Below are 16,260 nucleotides of genomic sequence, written 5' to 3'. Positions count from 1 at the left end.
TTTACACAGGCCCTGGCAGATGGTGCTGCTGCTGGAAAGAGGCCTGCCCAGTGCTGCCCCACCCCAGCTGCCATGCATTCCTCTCAGCACCTGGGGCACCTCTGCCCAGTGCTCCCCCCATGCGCACGCACAGCTGCAGGGCATTCCTCAGGGGTAAGTGACCATCACCCTGAGCGCTGCACAGCTAGAGAGGTGCAGCTGCCTGGCTGAGACAGGCCCCTTTCACTAACCCCAGCCTGGGGGCCGTGGATTAGCCGGCTCGGCCAGGTGCGCTGGGGGGCACAGGCTCTGAAGTGCCTCCTCGCCCCCAGCTGGCTGCAGCTGACTCCTGCCGCCGGCAGCATGCCTACGAGCACAGCAGGGGCCTGGCCGCAGAGCAGGGGAGCTGCCGTAGGGGATACTGCGGGCTATGGGGCTCTGCCTGAGAGGAGCCAGCAGGCAGAGGGGTCCCCGTGCCCCCCACCCTGCCCCTGTGGAATCACAGGCCCGACTCCGAGATGTGCCTTGGTTTACGTACATTTCTACAGTGCATGAGAACAATACATTTCAGCCAGGCCGCAGCAGCAGCCAGGAAGAGGGAATCTCGCCCCCCAAGTGCTGGCAGCAGCCACCGCCCCTGCAGCCCACACCCAGCTCTGCGCACACAGCCCCATACTCAGCCAGGGGAGAGCCCAGCGCCTGCCCCACAGCACGGCGCTCCCAGCCCCCTTCCATCGATGGGGGGAACATGCACCCCTGCCCCTATGGGGGACGGGACAGCACAGCCTACCCCTCCTGGCTAGTGCTGGGTCACCCCAGGGGACTTGCTGGCAGACCATATGCAGCCTTTAAGGCCCAGGCTGGGGGCCAGCCCTGGGACCAGCTATACAGTGACACATGCACAGAGCTGCCCCGGCCCTGGAGTCCTGGCCCTGAGGAAAGCAGCGGTCATGGTACTATGCTGGGGTTTTGCAAAGCAGCCGGCGGCTCGGCCCAGCTGCGTGGCCCATGGCCTGGGAGCCAGGTCGGCCTTCAGATTGGCAGCGCTGAAGGAGCTGTGGAGGGTGAGGGCGTGGGCACAGCCCCAGCTGTAGGAGCAGCACCATGGGGGGCGGGGGAGCAGCAGACGGAGAGTGCTAGGCACTGACGGGCCCAGGGCAGTGGGACCCACTGGCTCAGGGACCAGCACACCCACCCCCCATGGCTCCCCCAGGGGCTGGTTCACCCACTGCACCATGCATGGCCCTACTGAGGCAGGAAGGCTCATTCTCCCTCCTCCCCCCAGCAGCCTCGGGGGAGGGGCAGGGTGTAAACACAGAGTACAGCCCCCCCCTGGCTGGGAAAGGCTGGCATGGCTCCCTTCACCCCCACAGCCTCTCGCGCTCCTGGAGAAGTGAAGCCAGGCCACCCCCCTCCCATGCAGCCAGGGGCTTGGCTCTGGCCCCAGCAGGGCTGAGGGGAGCCAGGGTGAGTGCCCTGGCCCAGGAGCAGAGGGGAGCACAGGCCTCCTCCTGCAGGAGAGAAGGTGGGACACAAGGACAAGCCAGCTAAACTGGGACAGGCCACCCCGTGCCCAGCAGAAGAGGGGAGAACAGCCCACACCCAGCCCTGGGGGGCACAAGCAGCCCCCACGCCAGGCCCTCAGCTTTCCTAGGAAGTGGGGCCAGGTCCCAACATGCACCACTCCTGCCCCGATGTGCCCAGAGCTGCCTGGGCTCTGCCATCTCCAGCAGCTGCTCTCACCTGCACCACCCCACATCACATCACACCCGTTAGCTGCAGCCCACTGCCCTCCCCTGGGGCCAGGCCTCCAGGCCATTGCTTGCCTGGGGGGGGGCGGCCAGGGCCACGTCCAGCGGACACCAGTGAGCAGCTGGGGTTCCTGGGGTGATGGAGCTGGACGGATCCCCACGGGAAGCAGATGTGCTCAGCACGGCATGCAGAAGGCAGGCCCGGCTCTGCCCGCTGAGTGGCTGCGACCCCTGGGCTGCGCTGGCAGAGCGGGGCAGGGTGTAGCTGGGCTCCGCCCGCCTCAGGAAGCAGGCTGTGTCCGAGCCCTGCAGCAAGGGGGATCCACGGCTCTGCCCCGGCTCCATCAGTTCAGCTGGAGGTTCCCCAGACACAGCCGCCCTTGCCTGGCATGTGGAGAGTCCTGGCGCAGGCTTGGTGCCCCGGCAGCAAGACCAGCGTGGAGGGCTCCCCGCACAGCTCCAGGCTCGGCCCCAGTCCCAGGCAGGGCAGCGCCCAGCTACCACCAGGAGAAGAAGGGCTTCCGGCTCTGGAAGCTCTGTGTGTAGGACTCGCTGGCGCTGCGCTGGTGGGAGCGCGCCGTCTCCACGATCACGGGCGGCATCTGCACCAGGTGCAGGGGGCTCTTCCCATGCTTCAGGGCCTGCGTCAGGTTCAGGATCTAGGCAGCAGAGCAGAAGGGATGCTAGTGCAGGACCTCCCGCCCCAGGCGCCGCAGCCCGGCCCACAGAGGGGCATCTAGGTCAGGGTCCCTCCTTGCCCCACCCCGGCATGGCCACCTACAATGCCAGCCCATGGGTCTAGAGGGAGCCCCCCCAGGAGCCCATGCCAGCATACCTGGCCCCTCATGACAGCGATCTGCTTGTGAAACTGGCCCCTGTCGAAGCCAGGGTCCTTCTGCAAGAGAAACAGCAAGGGACAGGCAGTGAGACCCCCGGGGCGCGGCAGCCAGACACCCACATGCCCAGGCCAGACCTGTATTGAGACCACTGCCCTGACAGCAGCTGCCTGGGATTTCTGCACCCCCAGAAGCCCCATGTCCAGTCCCAGCAGGATGCAGCAAAACCCACCCCATGCACGCTCCCCGGCAGCTTTGAAAGGGCCTCACTGCCGCTGCAGGAGACGCCCCATCCAGAGGGGTCCCACCCACCAACCCGACAGACCTACCTCCCCCCACCAGCCCCAGGATCACCCCCACCCCATGCCCCAGCCCCCTCCAGCTGACCTTGAAGAGCTCGTACAGATCCTCCTCCAGGTCTTTGACGAAGTTGGGGTCGGAAACCTTGGGGAGGATCAGGTCTTTGATCTCCGGGGAGAAGGGGACTTTGGCCTGGGGCAGCCATGCCCAGTAGAAGGGGTCTGCGGGAAAAGGCAGAGCCCAGTCAGAGCCACGCACCCAGCCCTGCCCCGCCATGGATGGCAGAGTGGGCGGGCGGGGGGGCGGCCAACAGCCTGGTGCTCATGGGGACAGATACGCCCACCGGGGGTGGGAGGGTGCTGCAGAGAGCCCCCTCGCCATGGCTTCACACCCCTCCAACCCCAGGATGAAGGGAAGCCACCCCCACTGCTCCTAGCATTGCTCAGCTGGCCGTGCCATGCGGCCCCTGGCCGGCTCCGGGGAGCGAGGACAGGGCTGCAGGCCTAGCCCTGCAGCTGTGGCTGGGGGGGGTGGCCAGCGTAAGGCGAGCTGTCAAAGCACCAGGCCGGATGGGGCCCAGACTGGCAGCACCACGGCAGAGACTCACAAGCTCTCCAGGAGTCCGGGTGCTTCAGGGGGAAGGCCAGGCCGTTGTCTATGGCAGCTAGCTTGATGATGGGTTCCTTCACCACCACCCACTCGGAGTCCTGGAGGGAAGCAGGTCACAAGTCACCTGTGGCAGGGGAGCCGGAACCCAGCACTCACCCCCAGGTAGCACCAGCAGCACGGTCCCAGCTCTGAGCCAGCCACCGCCTGGCTCCCCCGCTCTCATCCCGGCCGGACGCCCCCCACTGCCAACGTAATGCCCCGGTCCCCTGGGACAGGCGCTCAGGAGCCTGCACAGCACCAAGGACTCAGGGCTGCCGGCAGTGATGGAGGGCGTCTCGCTCCCACGGAGGTGTGCCTTACTTCCAGGATGAGGCCAGGCTGGGGGCTGCAGCCCCAGGGGACTGGCTGAGAGGCGCTCTCCCCGCCCTGAACGGGCTGCAGTGCAGCGAACCTGGCATGGCCGCACCCCAGCGCCCGGCTGCGAACAGGAGCTGCTGCCTGTGCTCGGAGCTGGCCTGCTCTGCCTGTTGTGTAGCAGGCTGGGGCCCAGAGCAAGCAGGCTCCTGCTAACGGCTGGGAGGCTCTAGCCCTGGGGGCTTTGATCACTGCCTTTAAGGCCAGAAGGGACCATCCTGATCATCTAGTCTGACCTCCGGCACGTCACAGGCCACAGACCCTCAGCCGCCCACTCCTGTAATAGACCCTGGCCTCTGGCTGAGTTACCCACAGCCTCACAGCCGGTCCTAGCAGTGCGGGGCGGCACTGAGCTGAGCAGGGAAGAATTGGTATAAAAAGGCAAACGAGAGCCACGAACAGAGGCAGGGAACAGGGGAGTCTGGGGAAGGGGAGGGGGTATAGGAGGCTTTCCTTCCAGCTGCAGCGCTGGGTGTGACGTCAAGATGGCCAGCGATGGTGGTGAGCGGCTATGGATGTGCCGTGTTCTCCCCTGCCTGAAGCCAGAAGGGATTTCCAATGTGTGAAGTGTAGGTTGGTGGCTGTGCTGCAGAAAGAGAGTTGTGGATTGCAGGGACAGGTTGAGATGCTGCTGAGAAGTTCCGAGACAGCCAGGTTCAGAAAACATCAGGACCCCAGGTTCAGGGAAGAATGGAGCTGGCCACCAGGGAATCGGGGAGAGGGGAAATCAGAGGCCTGGCTCCAGCAGGGGCAAGATGTCACGGCAGCATTCTGCAGGGCTGAATGAGGGTGGGCAGGCTGTGGCCACCAGGGAGAAGGTGACCAGGAGGAATTCCAAACTGCTAGAAGCTTTGAATCAATAGCAGGCCCTCAACATGGAAGCTCTGAAAGGTAACTCTCAAGATCCAGCAGGTGGATGGAAAGGGAGAGCTGCACGGGACACGTGTGGATGGCAACTCAGCCCAACCTGCAAGAAAAGCAAACTTGCCTGCAGAGTCTCCCACCGTCCAAGGAAGACGGCGATCTTCGTGGGGAATTCAGTACTCCGAAGAACCTAAAGCACATTCTGCAAAGGGCAAGCAGACGGCAGGACAGGGGGCTGAGATGTCACTCAGACTGGAGATGCTTCTGGAGTTGATGGGCAAGGATCCAGTGCTGATTATTCATATTGGCATTGACACCCTGCTGCAGGATCGCTCCGCAGATGACTTCAGGGACCTTTGCAGTGTCCTGAAGAACAACCTTCTCCAAGATCCTTCCTCTCCCACGAGCAAAGGACGACAGAAGAGTCTGGAAGTGAACCACTGGCTAGCTACGGGGTGGAGGGTTTTTGTTTTCTGAAACATTGGTCCACCTTCTGTGGCAAGAAGGAGCTGTGTATTTGGGATGCCTCCACCTCAGTAAAAGGGGTGGGGGGCTGATCTCCTGGGGGATAGGCTGGCTAGAGTAGTCAGGAGGAGGTTAAACGGCCAAAAGAGTGAGTAAAAAAAGGGACGACATGAGCACGCAGCACGAAACCGAGACATTGAGAACAAAATTAAAGAACCAAAGGACACGACTTGCCGGTCCATGCATGGTAGGAGCCAGGGTAAGAAAGGAATTGAATTGCTGAGTTATTAGAAAAAATTCAGTTGAGTTGGTGTTATTGAAAGCGGAAGCCATGGTTTGCACGGCTGGGACGTTCACATATGTATAGGTTATAACCTATGTAGGAAGGACGACGTGAGCAAGCGGGGAGGAGAGGGAAATGGCATTGAGTGTTTCAGTCACTGATCACTTGGAAGAAAGTGACCCTGAATGATTATGGATCGATGTCCTAGAGGTGAGGCACAAGATGGGGTGTTAGCTGGTGTCTGCCACACACCCTCAGATCACACAAGGATGCCCACTCCTTACGCACCTATCTAGAACATGCAGGAAAAAGCTGCCTAGTCAGAGAGGCCTTTATTTGAGCGACATATGCTGGCGGTCTCCTGCTGCCAGTTCCAAAACCCCCCTGGAATTTCCCAACATTACAAATGACAGTTTCCTAACTCAAGAAGTTGTTGCAACCAACACAGGGGAGCCCATATCAGAGCTTGTGCTAAGAGGAACTGAACACAGAACTAACAGCGAACGGTTGTTTAGGTACAAGTGACCATGACTTGATGACGCTTTACTTACAACGTGGAAGCAGGATAAAGTCCAGACCAGTTATATACACTTGGTGCTTTGACAGGGTCAGTCTCAAACCCTAAGAACAATGATGAGCCAGATCATCTGGAAGGAAGGGTTTCATGAGAAAGATCTGACTGATAACTGGAAATCATTTAAGAACACCCGACCAGATGCCCAAAAATCCCCAATCAAGAAAGAAGTCTGTGCTGGTAAAAAGGGACCTGGTTTAGTGGGAAGTGAAGGCAGCTGTAAGAAATAGAGAGATAGTGTGCACAAGGGAGAGGGAGTGGGTAGTAATAAGGATAAATCAGACGTTAGGAATCTTCCCAGGACAGTCCCTCAGCCCGTGTGCCCGACCCACAGTCTTTGTTCCTTGATGTTCACATTTCCATTTAGCCACATTCAAACACAGATTGTTTGCTCTGCCCTGTTTCCCTGTTTGCTCGCACCCCATTTCCCAGGTGACCCAGATCGCTCTGTATCAGTGGCCTGTCCTCGCCATTATTTGCCACTCCCCCAAATTTTGGGTCATCTGCAAACTTCATCAGTGATGATTTTATGTTTTCTTGCAGGTCATTGCTAAACCTGTTACACTGTGTAGTGCCAAGAACCCATCCCTGCGGGACCCCATTGGACACAGACCCACCCAGTGACGATTCCCCATTATCAGTTACACTGAGACCTCTCAGCTAGCCAGCTCTTCACCCATTTCACGTGGGCCATGTTAATGTTACCATTCTAGTGACTGTATTCAAAGTGTCGTGCAATGCCAAGTCAAACGCCTCACAGAAATCTAAGTATGTCATATCAACACTATGACCTTTATCTGTCAAACTGCTCATAAAAAATACCAAGTTCCTTTGACAGGCTCTATTTTGCATAAATCTATGCTCATTTGCATTAGTTACATTACCCACCCTTAGTTCCTTATTAACTGAGTCCTGCAACAGCTGCTCCATTATCTTGGCCAGGATCAATATCAGGCTGACAGACCTATAATTACCCCAGTCATCTTGTTCGCCCTTTTTAAAAACTGGCATCTTCGCTTTCTCCCAGTGCGCCGGACTTACTGAAAACCAGCATTAAGGGTTCAGCCAGTGCCCGACCCAGTTCTTTTAAAACTCTTGGATGGAAGTTAGCTGGCGCTGCTGTTTGAAAAATGTCCAACTTTACTAGCTTCTGTTTACAGCCTCCAGAGAGACGAGTGGAATGGACAGAGCATCACCACCATATGGCGGAACTAGAGCATTTGTTTTCCTGCCCAAAACAGAACAGAAATGTGTATTGAACATGTCTGCCTTGTGATCGATAAATCTTCCATTTCCAGCTAGTAATGGACCGACACCATAGGCAGGACTTCTCCTCATTGCCTTTAACTCCACTGGCCCTGGTTTCTCCTCGTGTCCCTTGGCTTCCCTTATCAAATGTTCTACAAGTGCTAACCTGAGATGTATGTTCATTACTACAGAGTCCGTCACCTTTCTCCCATTTGTTCTAGTTTAGAAATGTGACCAAACGTAACATGATCTAGCAGCGCGAAGATGCAGCCGAGACAGCCAAAGCTCTGCCTGGGATGCACAAACAGGAGAATCTCAAGGAGCAGCAGAGAGGTTTTTTTACCTCTGTAGCTGGCACGGGTGCGGCCACTGCTGGGATCCTGTGTCCAGCTCTGGTGCCCACAGTCCAAGAAGGAGGTTAAATTGGAGAGGGGTCACAGAATGGTGGGGCTTAGAAAAGCTGCCTTACAGCCACAGACTCAAAGAGCGCCATCTGTTTAGTTCAGCAAGGAGAAGGCTGGGGGTGATGATCGCCGTCTGTATCATCCCTACCAAGGACAACTAATTCAACTACCGGCCCTTCAGTCCAGCCGAGAGAGGTCAAAACGGGATCCAATGGCTGAATGCTGAAGCTACACAAATTCAGGCTGGAAATAAGGCCATCAAACCACAAACAACTTCCCAAGGGTTGGGGGATTCTCCGTTGCTGGCCGTCAGTGAAGCGAGACAGGCTGTTTTCCAAGCTCTGCCCCAGGAACTGTTTGGGGGCAGGTCTCTAGCCTGTGTTACACAGCAGGTGTGACGAGATGATCCCAAGGGTCCCTTCTGACTCCCAGTGCCTGTCCCGCTTACACAATGCCAAGTAGTGGCCAATGCCGTCTGCACCCGGGCTGGGACCGCGCAGCCTGGAAGAGCGAGAGCCCCACGGCGCACGGCTCGTGTGCGGACATCGGGTTTACCTAGCAACACCATCGCAGGCACATGCCCCAGCCTGCCACTTGGCAGCAGCTCCCTGTGCAACAGAGCCCGGCTCACCACCCCCACGGAATGGGCCCTGGCTCGCCCCGCCCCGCCACAAAAGCCACGTTCCATGGGAATCAGGCAGCCGCCGGGGAAGGCGGGCGAGAGAGGGCGAGAACCGTCCCGGGGCCTGGGCCGAGGCTATGGGAGAAAAGACCCAGGACCTCCATGCATTCAGAACTCGCCTCTGCTTCCGCCAGTCTAACCGAGCGACTCCCCCCACTCACCCGCACGCTCGTGCTGTCCAGGGGGCAGTCGTACTTGATCAGCCAGTTATCGTTGCCTCGATCTGCAGGGAGCAGAACCAGCCATGTCAGTAAGGCAGCCTGTGGGCGCCGAGCCACATCGCCATCTGAGAGCAGCAGCCGTCTTCTCTGGGGGCGCCTGGCACACGGGAAGGGAGGCAAACACCTCCAGGGCCGTGGGGGGGTTGGATCACCCAGACAGTGGCTGGGAAGCTCGTCCAGGCCCCAGGCCAGTGAGGGCTGCCCCCAAATACCACTCCAGGGACCGAGCATCCACAAGCACAGTCGCTGCCCCCAGGAGGGGCATCTTCCACACCAGCTCACCTGGGCAGCAGGACAAAGCTCAGGGCCCCAGACCAGGAGACCCGCCCCACCCCCAGCCAGGATCTCGCGGGGCCAGAGCAGGGCCAGGCACAATGCTCAGGAGCGGCGCTGCCCAGGACAGCGCTAAGCGGGGCACCTCTCAGAGAAGAGCTAGCTCTGGTCACGTGGGCCTGGGCTTCCCGGCCAGAGACAAGCCTTCCCCTCCCCACGCCCTGGCCAGGATGGGCCTGGTCAGGTCTGACCATGTCCCATCCCAGCCGTGGCTGCCCTGTGGCAGCGGGCGAAGGGACTCCTGTAGCACTGCAATCGGCAGGGAAGATGGTGACAGGCATTTTCCCAGCCCCCTGCGCCCACCCCGTAACATGGCAGCCACTTGCTGAGCACCCACCCGTTACCCTCCAAGCCCCCGACTCCCTCCAGGTCAGCAAGGGCCAATGTGGAGGGGCCCGGGGCCGGCGCCAGCCCCACCTGTGTTCCTGATGATGTAGTCCAGCACCACCAGCCTCTCGAACTGCAGCAGCAGCTGCCGGTTGGTGTTCTCGGGGAGCGGCTCCGCCTCGAACCGCCGCAGCCAGTAATCGGCATCCTTGTAGCCTTCCACAAAGAGCTGGAAGGAGCCCACCTGTGGGGAGAGAGGGCAGGTGACAGGGGCTGAGGGACACGGCGCAGCCACAGGGGGTCTCCGACAGCCCCTACCTTCGGCGGCAGGCCGATGCGGTTGAACCGTTGCCCAACCTTTGGCACCTTCTCCAGGGCCAGCTTCTTCCCTCTGGACTTCACCCGGTCAATGGCGCTGTAGTTGAAGGTCTCACTGGACAGATACACCACCTGGGGGTGACAGCAAGCCGTCAGCCTACAGCACAGGCCCCTGCTGGCGCAGGCCGAGAGCTGCTGGGCGCTGGGCTGGGTGGGGTCCTGCCCAGCAGCAGATCGTCTCCAAGTACGGGCTCTGCCTGTGCCTGGGGGCCCACAGAAGTGCTCCCAGAGCTGGGGGCTGCAGGTCAGGAATAGCAGGGCAGCGGAGGAGCTGGCGGCATGGAAAAGCAGCCCACACAATTCCCTTCGTTTGCCCCCCGCCCCAACTCACTTTTGTGCGGGGAACAATGTTGAGCTCCAGTTTCTGGTCCACCAGGCTGGCGCCGGCCTCGGACAGGTAGCCCTGGTTGAGGACCAGGCAGTCTCTGCCGAAGCAGCAGGGGCAGCACAGCTTCTGCAGCCACTTGGTCCATTTGGGGTTCAGCTGCCCATAGGGCTCCTCGTTCTTCGGCTTGAAGACGCCGATGATTTTCTGCAGACACAGGGGAAGAGCTGGGATGAAAACCCACCCCCACCCAAACACTAGGTAGGGCGAGAAGCGGGGACTCGGCAGCAGAAGGGCACAGCCTGCTCCCCACCAGCCATCTCCCAGCCCAGCGTGTCACAGCACCCCTGGGACCCCGGCTCAGGTTGGGCTCCACCACCAGGGAGTTTGAGCCTCCCTCCGCCCTGACAGATCCACAGCTGAGCCGGGACCCCCAGCCTCCCGGGAAAGGGACATTTCCCAGCTCCCTGCACTCGGTAAAGGATCCGGAAGGTTTGGGGTGTGGCTGGAAGCCTGGCCCATGGGCAGAGGACAGCCAGGCCTGGAGAGCAATCGAACAGGCGCAGAATCCTCGTCCTCCAGCTGGGGCCTGCTCAGACACGCCGAAGCCTGGAGTTCCCTTCCCCAACGCATGCCCATCCTGGCATGACCCGCTGCATGCAGCTGCCATGTGGAGTCAGACTCGGCTCCTGCCTGCTCCCACTGGCCAGGCCGGCTCCGCCTGGCAGCACGAACTCAGCATGTTGGCTGAGGAGCAGGCAAGCCCTGGAGCGTGCTGAGGATTCGTCGCCGCAGGCCAGGGCAGAGCAGAACCTGAGCTGCCCCCGGCACAGCCACGCACTGGGCACGCAGCCCAGACAGTGCCAGGCACACGACGGGGCAAAGAAGGGCCCAGGGTCCAGAGAGCCAGAGCAGACAGAGGGAGACCGGAGTCAGAGCATCGAGGAAGGGAGGGGACGTCCGGGGGTCTGGGACTGACACACCCCACAGGTCTGAGCCGTGGAGCCTGGGCGGAAACAGCAGCGAGCTAGTTACAGAGGGCAGCAGCAGTGGGGATCCCAGCGGTGCGTGGCAGGGGGTGCAGGCAACCAGGACTCGACATCCCCCAGCGCCTGTCCTGCCTTCAGGGAGGGAGCAGGGACTGGCACGAGCTGCACATACCCGGCCCACTGGCCCAGGCCCGTGCGAGATCCACGGGCACTCAGGAGGAGGGGCTCCCCTCACCATGCCGGCCATCGAACCCTGCCCCAGGACACCCAACATCAGGCTGGAAGTAGTAAGGGGCTGAGCCCGAGCTGGGCAACAGGGGCACCCCAGCAGCTGCACTGGCAGCACCCCCCTCCCACTGTCAGAGGCACCCCTTCAACTTAGGGGCTCTCCAGGGGAGCCAGGCCCCACGGCTGGGCACAGCGCCAGCTCCATACTACCTGCTGGTCGCCGACACGTGGGGTTCAGGTGCTCATCCAAAGCAGCCCGGCGGGGGGCGGACGGGCAGCCGGCTTGGAGCAGCAGGCCGCAGCCTCCCACAGCTCTGGCAGCAGGTGACTCAGCAGGGCACCTGACCGTCCTCCAGACGAGCCAGAGCCAAGAAGTCTCAGCAGCTCAGTCACAGGCTCCCCCGTCAGCGGGTGGCACTTCCCGCAGCTGGGACCACAAGCAGGAAGTGGTGCACGGCCGGGCACTCCCCAACAGCCCAGGGCACTTGCCCGTCTCTCCACACTGCACTCCCACAGTCTCCCCACGGAGAGACCCCGAAATGTGACAGCGAAGCCGCCGGAGCCAGGCCATCCTGAGCCAGAGGGGACAACAGGCTCCCTGGCAGGGACGGGGCCCCACTCTGAACCCGGGTGGGCAAAGCGGGCTGGAGGAAGAGCCCAGCTCTGCCCCTCGCAGTGGAAGAGGGGCTGGGCCGGGTCCCAAGGGCTGTGTTAGCAGCACAACAGAGCCCAGCCGTCCAAAGACAGGATTGCAGACAGGCACAGGGGTCTGAGGCCATTCCACCTGGGGGCAACGTGGAAGGAGATGCAGGTGGCAGCGGGAGGGTAGCAACACTGCATGAGAGCAGAGACTGGCTTCAGAGCCCTCGAGTGCCCCACACCCCCTTAGCAGGGTGCACATCAGACCCTGCCCCGGGGACAAACCACTCCCTGCTGCTGGTCCTGGCCACATGCATTGTGCGGGCTGGGGGCCCAGGACTCTGGAGCACCGCACGGCCTGCCCAGGCTCTGTAGCGAAGCACAGGCCCCGTCATTTGGAGAGGACGGCCGTGCAGCCCAAGCGTCAGGTCTGGAAGTCGGACTCCCTGGGACCAAAGAGTTGAATCCCATCGGGGCCAGCTCAGCCCTTCGTCCTCGGAAGGGCCAGAGCAGGTGGGCCCTTTCCCTCAGCAGTAAGATTTTCCCTGGTACCCTCAAACTTCCCCCCACCCGTCCGTCACACAGACCAGTGGGTTGTGGCCCTCCACCCCAGAGATGGCCACATTTCAGCGCTGCTCTGGACAGTTTTGCTTCTGGTTCTGCCACTGATTTACCATGTGACCCTGTACGAGTCCCTTTGACACCCCAGCTAGCTGCCAGGGCTTGCCGGATGCTTCATTCCTTGTTTACCGAGTGCTTAGGGAGCCAATGAACAAGCAGGGAGAAGGGAAGGACAGACCGTACAGGGCTGGGAGATTGCTGTGGGCCGGGGGGGGGGGGGGGGAAGGCTAGAGAAGCAGGATCCCACCCAGCCCCAGCCCCTCAGCTGCACACGCTCCTTGAGGTGCTTGACAAGTGCGCTTCGCTGCCCCAGGCGCTGCTACTGCCAGCAGCAATGGCTGCTCACGGGCACTGGTGCTCTGCAATCTCCTGGCTGGAGAACGCTCTCTGCCGGGCAGCACTATCTCCCATCTCAAAGCCCTACAGACAGGGAGGCTAAGGCCTGGCTCCCCATGAGAAGAGGAGGCAGGCATCCAAGCCAGGAATAACCCCCATCTCCTGACTCGCTTCCAGGTCACGCTCTTACTTCTTGGCTGGGAATGTCATCAGACTTGAAGCTGCACACTGGTTCTGTTGCCTCACCTCTGGCCGGGGCAGATCTGCCTTGTTCCACCTACGCTCCCGGAGCCCCGGCAGCTGGCCGATGGGGTGGGCAGAATCCCAGCCGGCCCCTGACAGGGGCAGGGAAGTTGGTGTCATGAAAAAACAAGCCAAACCAAGTCCTGCTTCCAGAGGCAGCAATGGCCAAGGCAGGCCCAAGCAGCAGTGACAGCAAGACTGATCTGGTTAGCAGGGAGAGTCACATGGGCAGCCACCCAGCATTGATCGGAGCTGGGCAGCGGTGCTGGGGAGAATGCTGCAGCGCAGCCGACCGGATCCACGGGCCATGGAGCTACATCAAGGACTGCCTTCATGCTGATTTGGGCCACCCCCCTCCTGCAGAGAGCACGCCTTGCTCTGTACCATGGGACAGGGCTGCGGAGTCTAAGCCCGAGAGCTCACGGGTCGGGGCCCAGGCAGAGTGTGTGTGTCTGTGTGGGGAAGTGTCTAGAACGCTCTGTGGGAGGGAGGGAGGGATGGGCTTCAGGCGGGAAGGGCCCAGTGGGGGAAGCACTAGTCAGGATGCAGACCCACGCCTACAGCAGAGTGAGGCAATTAAGGCAATGGGGCAGAGCTGGGCTGAGAGCATCAATCTCCTTTACTGCGCCCCTCCCAGGGTGCCTGGCTAGGCCACTGCCATCCCGGGGCCCACACAGACCTCAGCTACACACAGCCCAGACTCCACGGTCGCACTGTTTACATTCAAACCCGTCTTTATGGCCATGTAGTGAACCAGAGCAAACCTGTGGGCACACTTGGGGTTAGCCGAAACCACTTCCCCAGTCACCTTCAACGAGAGCAAAGAGCCAGCCAGACAACTCAGCGTCACGTCGGGCTGGCACTACTAAGTCAGCTTAGGTCCACACTGGGTTCAACCAGCGCGGGCTGACAGACTTCAGGTCTCGGCCGCCCTCCAGCCCAGAGGGCCCCATCCTGAGCCGGCACTAGGCCGCGGTCACCACATGCTGGAGGAGGCAGGACGTGGCTGAGGACTGTGGCAGCCAAACTTCCTACCCACTTCCTACACCGCCCAGCAAGTCCCTCCCAGGGGCCTGGACCTGCCACCTCCTGGTCTCCGTGGCCAGTCAAGCATGGCTCGCTCACAGGCAGGCGGGTCCACTAGCAACCAGCCACCCCATCCCTGGCAGCGGCAGGCAGCACACTCAGAGATGCAGACAGGACTGAGCAATGTTTACAGCCTGGAGACACAGCCAACCTGCTGCCCAATTCACACCGCAATCCACAGCCCAGGCTGCCCAGCGCCCCAACAACATGAGCGTGTGTGGGGCAAACCCTGGTGGGTGGATCACCCCAGCCAGAGCCCCCGAGGGGTGGGCAAGTGTGAATCTGGAGAGAGAACCCCGCAGCCCGGGCCTGCACCCGACCCCGGATCCTATCCCACCATTGGCGGAGCACTCGCTCGGGGTCCCCAGAGAAGTACTCACAGCACACCCCAACCCAGGGCACGCTTCCCTTGGCTTTCGTCTCCCCCGTGGACACCTACAAGGGTGGAAGCCACCCCACGCTTCGCAGGGAGCGAGCCGGGGCAGCCCCCACCCTCAGCAGCAGCCGGGGCCCGGGGTCACCCCCACAGGCGGGGGGCCGAGCACAGGGGGGCTGCTGAGCGGCCAGGCCCATCCCGGCCAGCACCGCCTGGCCTGGCCTCGGCTCTCGTCACTGCCCAGCGGAGGAGGAAGCTGGAAGAGACCCAAACTCTGCGGTGCTGCCTCCGGCCCGCCCGGGGACTCGCTCAGCCCCTGGGGACGGGGGGGACCAGGCCGGCGGCGGCGGGGTAAAAGGGGGGGTCGCCCGGCCGCACCCCACCTCCCGGCTCGGGCGGTTTCTTTGCTCCCGGGACACCCAATGGGCCCCCCCGGGAGACTGAGGCGCCGCCAGGGGCCGGGGCCCGACGCCCCCCCCCCAGCCGGGCCGGGCCGGGCCCCCGCCTCACCCCCTGCGGGTCCTTGACGAAGTAGCTGCCGCTGGAGCCCTGGTAGATGCGCTCCGGGAAGATGCCCCGCTCGCTGGCCGCCTCCGCCAGCCGCACCACCTCGGCGAACTCGGGGTCGTCGGGGAAGTCGTTCCGCTCGCGCTGGGCCTGCGCCGCCGCCGCCTGGGCCTGGGCCTGCGCCGCCGCCCCCCCGGGGCCCCGCCCGCCCGCCGGGCCCCGCTCCAGCAGCGGCTGGCGCTCGCGGTCGCGGCCGCGCGGGGAGCCGGGCGGGGAGGGCGGCGCGGGGCCGGGACCGGGACCGGGGCCGGGGCCGGGGCCGGCGGCGGGGGTCGGGGTGGCGGGGGTCGCGGCCAGCGGCGGCAGGGTCCGCACGGCGCCGCCCGGCAGCCCGTAGTCGGCGGCCTGGGCCCGCTGCGGGGACACCAGCGGGCTGCTCTCGTCCATGGCCGGGCCGGCTGTGCCGGGCCCCGCGCGCGTCAGCTGACCCGCCGCCGCAGCCAACCGCCGGCCGCCCCGCGCGCGGCCACGCCCCCGCAGGGCTCCGCCCACCGACCGGCCGCACTCGCCGCGCCCCCGCCCTCAGCCTCGGGGCCCGGGCCACGCCCCCTCCGCCAGCACCGCCCATTACCGCGATGGCCACGCCCCCTCCCGGAGCCCCCGCCCGTTTACCGCACTGGCCACGCCCCCCCCGGGAATCAGTCCCCCAATCACGCCCCTAAGCCTTTTCTGCATGCACTGAGCTCAGCCCTTCTTTAAACTCCTCCCACTGACTGCACTGGCCACGCCCCTTCCTTAAACTCCTCCCACACTTCAATGACGCGCTCCTCTCTAAACTGCTCCCCCCCCACACCCACTCCCCCAACACCGCCCACTGTGCTAACCCCCTGCTTTCCCCACACCCCTCTCACTGCACGGACCGCGCCCCTTCCTTAAACTTCTCCCATTGGCTGCACTGGCCACGCCCTTCCTCTAAGCTCCTCCCACTTACTGCATCCCAGCTTGATTTGGGGCCTTTTATTTTCTGTCTGTCCAAGGAGTGGATCTGCTTCTCCCAGGGAACCACCTGAGGGTCGGTTGAGCTGCAGCGGTCCATACGCTGGGCTCTACTGCCCCTGAGTCAATGTCAGTGCGTCCCTCCCACGCCACGCCACGCCACCCACTCCTGCGAGTTCCCCTTCTATCCTACTGCAGCTGCAGGCCTGTTTCAGACAGAAGCAGCAGGACTTCCTCTTGCAGATG

At 62.3% G+C, this 16,260-nt stretch overlaps 1 protein-coding gene across 1 annotated transcript; it reads right to left on the bottom strand.

Annotated features, from left to right (window-relative positions):
• Window positions 1-7: 7 nt before the first annotated feature.
• Window positions 8-15,539, bottom strand: PI4K2A (phosphatidylinositol 4-kinase type 2 alpha). Its single transcript, XM_067537082.1, has 9 exons — window positions 15,022-15,539; window positions 10,000-10,200; window positions 9,609-9,740; window positions 9,381-9,534; window positions 8,571-8,632; window positions 3,474-3,573; window positions 2,954-3,087; window positions 2,566-2,625; window positions 8-2,389 (listed from the first exon to the last, which is right to left on the bottom strand). The coding sequence occupies exons 1-9, from the start codon at window positions 15,463-15,465 to the stop codon at window positions 2,228-2,230; spliced, it is 1,449 nt and encodes a 482-aa protein (XP_067393183.1). The 5' UTR covers window positions 15,466-15,539; the 3' UTR covers window positions 8-2,227.
• Window positions 15,540-16,260: the final 721 nt, after the last annotated feature.

The sequence above is a fragment of the Emydura macquarii genome, unplaced genomic scaffold (assembly GCF_026122565.2).
Source record: "Emydura macquarii macquarii isolate MOO-44397 ecotype Brisbane River unplaced genomic scaffold, CSIRO-AGI_Emac_v2 contig_3692, whole genome shotgun sequence".
NCBI lineage: Eukaryota > Metazoa > Chordata > Testudines > Chelidae > Emydura > Emydura macquarii.
The sequence above is the reverse complement of the archived record's forward strand: the minus strand, read 5'-3'. Positions and strand labels throughout refer to the sequence as shown.

Bases quoted from the DNA above. Each gene is read 5' to 3' on its own strand.
- PI4K2A (XM_067537082.1), bottom strand. From the start codon at position 15,465: ATGGACGAGAGCAGCCCGCTGGTGTCCCCGCAGCGGGCCCAGGCCGCC. The intron at 10,201-15,021 runs GTGAGGCGGGGG...CTGTGTCTGCAG, and splicing joins TCGTCAAGGACCCGCAGGGG to AAAATCATCGGCGTCTTCAA. The intron at 8,633-9,380 runs GTGGGGCTGGCG...TGCTCCCTGCAG, and splicing joins CTACATCATCAGGAACACAG to ATCGAGGCAACGATAACTGG.